Source organism: Bison bison, unplaced genomic scaffold, assembly GCF_000754665.1.
Source record: "Bison bison bison isolate TAMUID 2011002044 unplaced genomic scaffold, Bison_UMD1.0 scf7180017864307, whole genome shotgun sequence".
NCBI lineage: Eukaryota > Metazoa > Chordata > Mammalia > Artiodactyla > Bovidae > Bison > Bison bison.
In genome coordinates, this window is record NW_011494879.1 from 6,870,405 (window position 1) to 6,873,986 (window position 3,582).

Genomic DNA, 3,582 nt, shown 5'->3' on the forward strand with positions numbered 1-3,582 from the left:
GGGTGGGGGGGCGCGGATACTACAGAAGCAAATCTATCTCAAAACTCTGTTTTTAAGTAATAGCTAGCAACTTACAATCTGCAGCCACAAAAGGGATATATGCTCTTCAGATTAATCTGAAGGATCCACATAAAGCCTCTTTAAAACAAGCCACAGCAGAGGAAAAGACACTTTGGTCTCTGTACTGACCGTCTTAAAATTCAGTTATATCTATGCTTGGTGACTGCTAGCACTTTTCTGATGGCAAATTCAAAACATAATGTTATTCATTCATTCATTCAAAATTTTATAGCAAGAAACAGCTGCCAATAGAACCATTTTCCTTTTCAAAGGAAATTAAAAGCACTTACTTAAAAATATGCTAAATGCACAGAGAAGTGAGCTAAATTTAATAAGCACTACTATGTACCAAGCACTGAACTAAGCACTTTTACATGTTATCTCATAGAATACTTTTTCCAACAAACAGTTTTAACCTCAAGGCCTAGCCTACAGTACCTATAATAGTAACTATGATAATAGTAACTTCTGGTATACTTCACCTCTTAGTTTTGTCACCTTAGGCAGTATATAATTTTAAATGGTACTTTCTAAGCTCCAAAATAAGTAACTAAGATTTGTGGCTGTGTTTTTATCATATTACTTTAAATTGTCTCTGTTAAAGAAAAAATATTAATATTTTCTATAATAAAATCAAAAGAAATGCCATTTACAGTAAAACAATGATCAATTATGACAATGAAGGTTAAACAGTAAGGTTTTAAATCTTTAAAGTGACCCTCACCATCATTTTTGGAAATATGTTTTTATAACACTTTTAAAAAATTAACTCATGGAATTTCTGTTTGGAAGGAAGAAAAAGTCCTGGAGATGGACAGTGGTGATATCTGCACAAAAATGTGAATGTAACGCCACTGAAGTGTACATTTAAAATGGTTAAAACAGTAAATTATGTTATGGACAGGCTGTGTGCTCGATCAGGCACTCAATTGTGTTCGACTCTTTTCAACCCATGGACTGTAGTCCACCAAGTTCCTCCATCCATGGAATTTTCCAGGCACGCATACTGAAGTAGGTTGCCATTTCCTACTTCAGGGAATCTTCAAACCTATGTCTCCTGCATTACCACATTTTTAAAAATCAATTCATTCTACTATTTGATATAATTAAATATACAGGTTTAAAGCTAACACTGTAAATAACATGGTTTAAAAAAAAAAAATCTTCAGCTTGTCATTCTACAGGAGAAACACCAGCAACCTCAAAGAGTAAAGGACACTTTGGGGCCTGATAAGATTTACTGCAACCCAGAACCATAACAGTTAATCAGCTAAAAACAGCAAAGATGAAACCTGTCCAGTCAGCAGCATGTGATGTCCTACTAGCAGTATGTTACCTTAATAAAGGTGTAAAGTGTCTTGGCTGATCTAGGCACTCAATAAATGAATGGACCAGGCAGTTTACTGAGCATGTATAATGCTTCATTTTTTAAAAAGCAGCCTTCATTTTAATAATTTAGAAAACACTTAAATAATGTATGATCATAAATAGCTTAGGCTCAAGCTCATAATGACCCTAATAATTAACATCAGTAAAGCCTAAGAGATGAAAGTGCAAAAAATTTCTATCTGAGGTTGAATATGAACCTGATGAATACTTGAGATTTGCTGTACTATTTTTAACTGAACTTTCTGGCCTTAGGTCAGAGTTTTGCTAGCAAAATACCAAAGTGAAAATGCTGGGAGTGAAGCCCAGAGTCTCTGCTCTGGTCTAGGAAAAGCTATGCCCTTCATGCAACCAACCCTATCCCCAATCGAAGACTTTGAAACACTATCAGAGTGTCATGCTCCCATGAAAACATATGAACAACACACTGACATGAAAATCAGTAAAAGGAAATGTCAAACACGTCTGACACACTACATCACTACATTCTGTGCACTGTACAGAAAGACACTCTTTAGTCAGTTCCTGCACTTTGGCCAAATGGGACTGAGTCACTCCGCAAATGATTCCAGAAACCTCAAAGGATAACCAACAGCTTCTGAAGGAAAGTCAGTCAGTCACTGGAAAGGGAAGAGACAGTTTTTCTCATCATACAGTCAATAGATTTCTGTCAGGGAGTAGAACAGGCATTCTGGAAGGAAATACCTAAAGGATCCAAGGATCTCCTACCCGAATTCTAGTTGTCCAGAGCTAATTTAACATCCAGCACATCTTTTTCACTTTCTTCTCCTCCCCAGGGTAAAAACCTACACCCCCTACCTATTCCCATAAATGCATCTCTATTGCATACTAATCAGAGTCTGTAAAATACAACAGTCTATCCTTACAAAAGCAAGAAATAAATAAGCATTCTACAGTGCATTTCTGATCAATCTTGTTCCTTTCTCAAACAAAGCCAACTATCAGACTTTACGTGGCTATTAATTGGGATCTCCAAGGCCATCTCAGGAAAGAGAAACAATGAAAAGGAGAGACTGACAGTACACTACAATTCAAGTGAATTCTATAGCTCCTGGGCAATAATCGCGGAAATTAAATTTACAGAAATTGAAATGCACTGAATTGTAACGATTAATGTTCACAGACAACCGAAAACATGGAAACTTCAGGCTGTGTGTTACCAGATTTCAGACTGAACTCTTTGTCATATACCTCAGGTAGGGACACCCCGTAGGGACAGCCACCGGGTTTCTCTCTTGCTCCGACCCGCGTCCCCAGGCAGCATGACGCTCTTTCAGATGGGCTAGCCTGGGGTCTGATGGACTGCAGATCTCCCCACCGGACCCCCGCTCCCAGACCCAAAGGGCAGGAGGGAAGAAAAAGAGGGGTGCTTCCTCCCTGCGCCCCAAGACCAGGGCAGCCACGGGTGACACCAGCTCCAGGAGGCAGAAGGGAAGAATCCAAGGTGGGTCTCTCTACTCCCGGAACTCGGTCGCAGAACTGTCTGGTCTCCCCGACCCGGGGCCCGGCTGCCGGGAAGCTGGGCAGGGTGGGGCGAGACCTCCCCCTCGCCGCCCGCCCCCACCGCTGGGTGGGCACAGAGGAGTGGGCAGTAGGGGCAATCTACGGTTCGAGCGGTCATCAGGGAGGGCTCCTGAGCCCGCGGCCACATACCAGCAAGCTCTCCACGTTGATGGGCGAACGAGGGTCTCGGATCAGCGCTTCCAGCTTCCTCTGGCGACTCGCGCCCGCGCCGTCCCCCGACACGGCCTCGGGGGCGCCGGGCATCTTCCCCGTCGGCGGGGGCCGGCTCATGCCGCCGCCAGGCCCGCACTCGGCTCCCCGCGCTCCGGCCCGGCCGGCCTCGGGGCCTACCGCCGCCCTCGAACCACCGGCTCCGGCCGGGACTCCGCCCGGGCCCACCGCGCTCCTCGAGCTTAGCGCCCCGGGGCCTTGGGGCTGTTGGAGGCCCGCCCGGCCCCGGGAGCAGCGCGGAGCAGACGGCGTCCCCGCCCCTCAGTCAGATTCGCGCCGCCCGGTCCACTCCTCCGCCGCGAGCTCCCTCAGGACTCCGAGGGCGGGAGCGGGGAAGTGGCGCCGCCACCGCCGGGCCCCCCGGGGGCAGTCCCGCCCTCT

General features: G+C 45.6%; 1 protein-coding gene across 5 annotated transcripts in view; it reads right to left on the reverse strand.

The window, feature by feature from the left end:
* Positions 1-3,576, reverse strand: part of ROCK2 (Rho-associated, coiled-coil containing protein kinase 2) — a 133,134-nt gene extending 129,558 nt beyond the window's left edge. For all 5 annotated transcript variants that reach the window (XM_010852073.1, XM_010852070.1, XM_010852072.1 and 2 more), the window contains exon 1: positions 3,121-3,576. In XM_010852073.1, the coding sequence (XP_010850375.1) occupies positions 3,121-3,261 (141 nt within the window). In that variant the 5' untranslated portion in view covers positions 3,262-3,576. The remainder of the gene's footprint in view (positions 1-3,120) is intronic.
* Between the last annotated feature and the right edge of the window lie 6 nt (positions 3,577-3,582).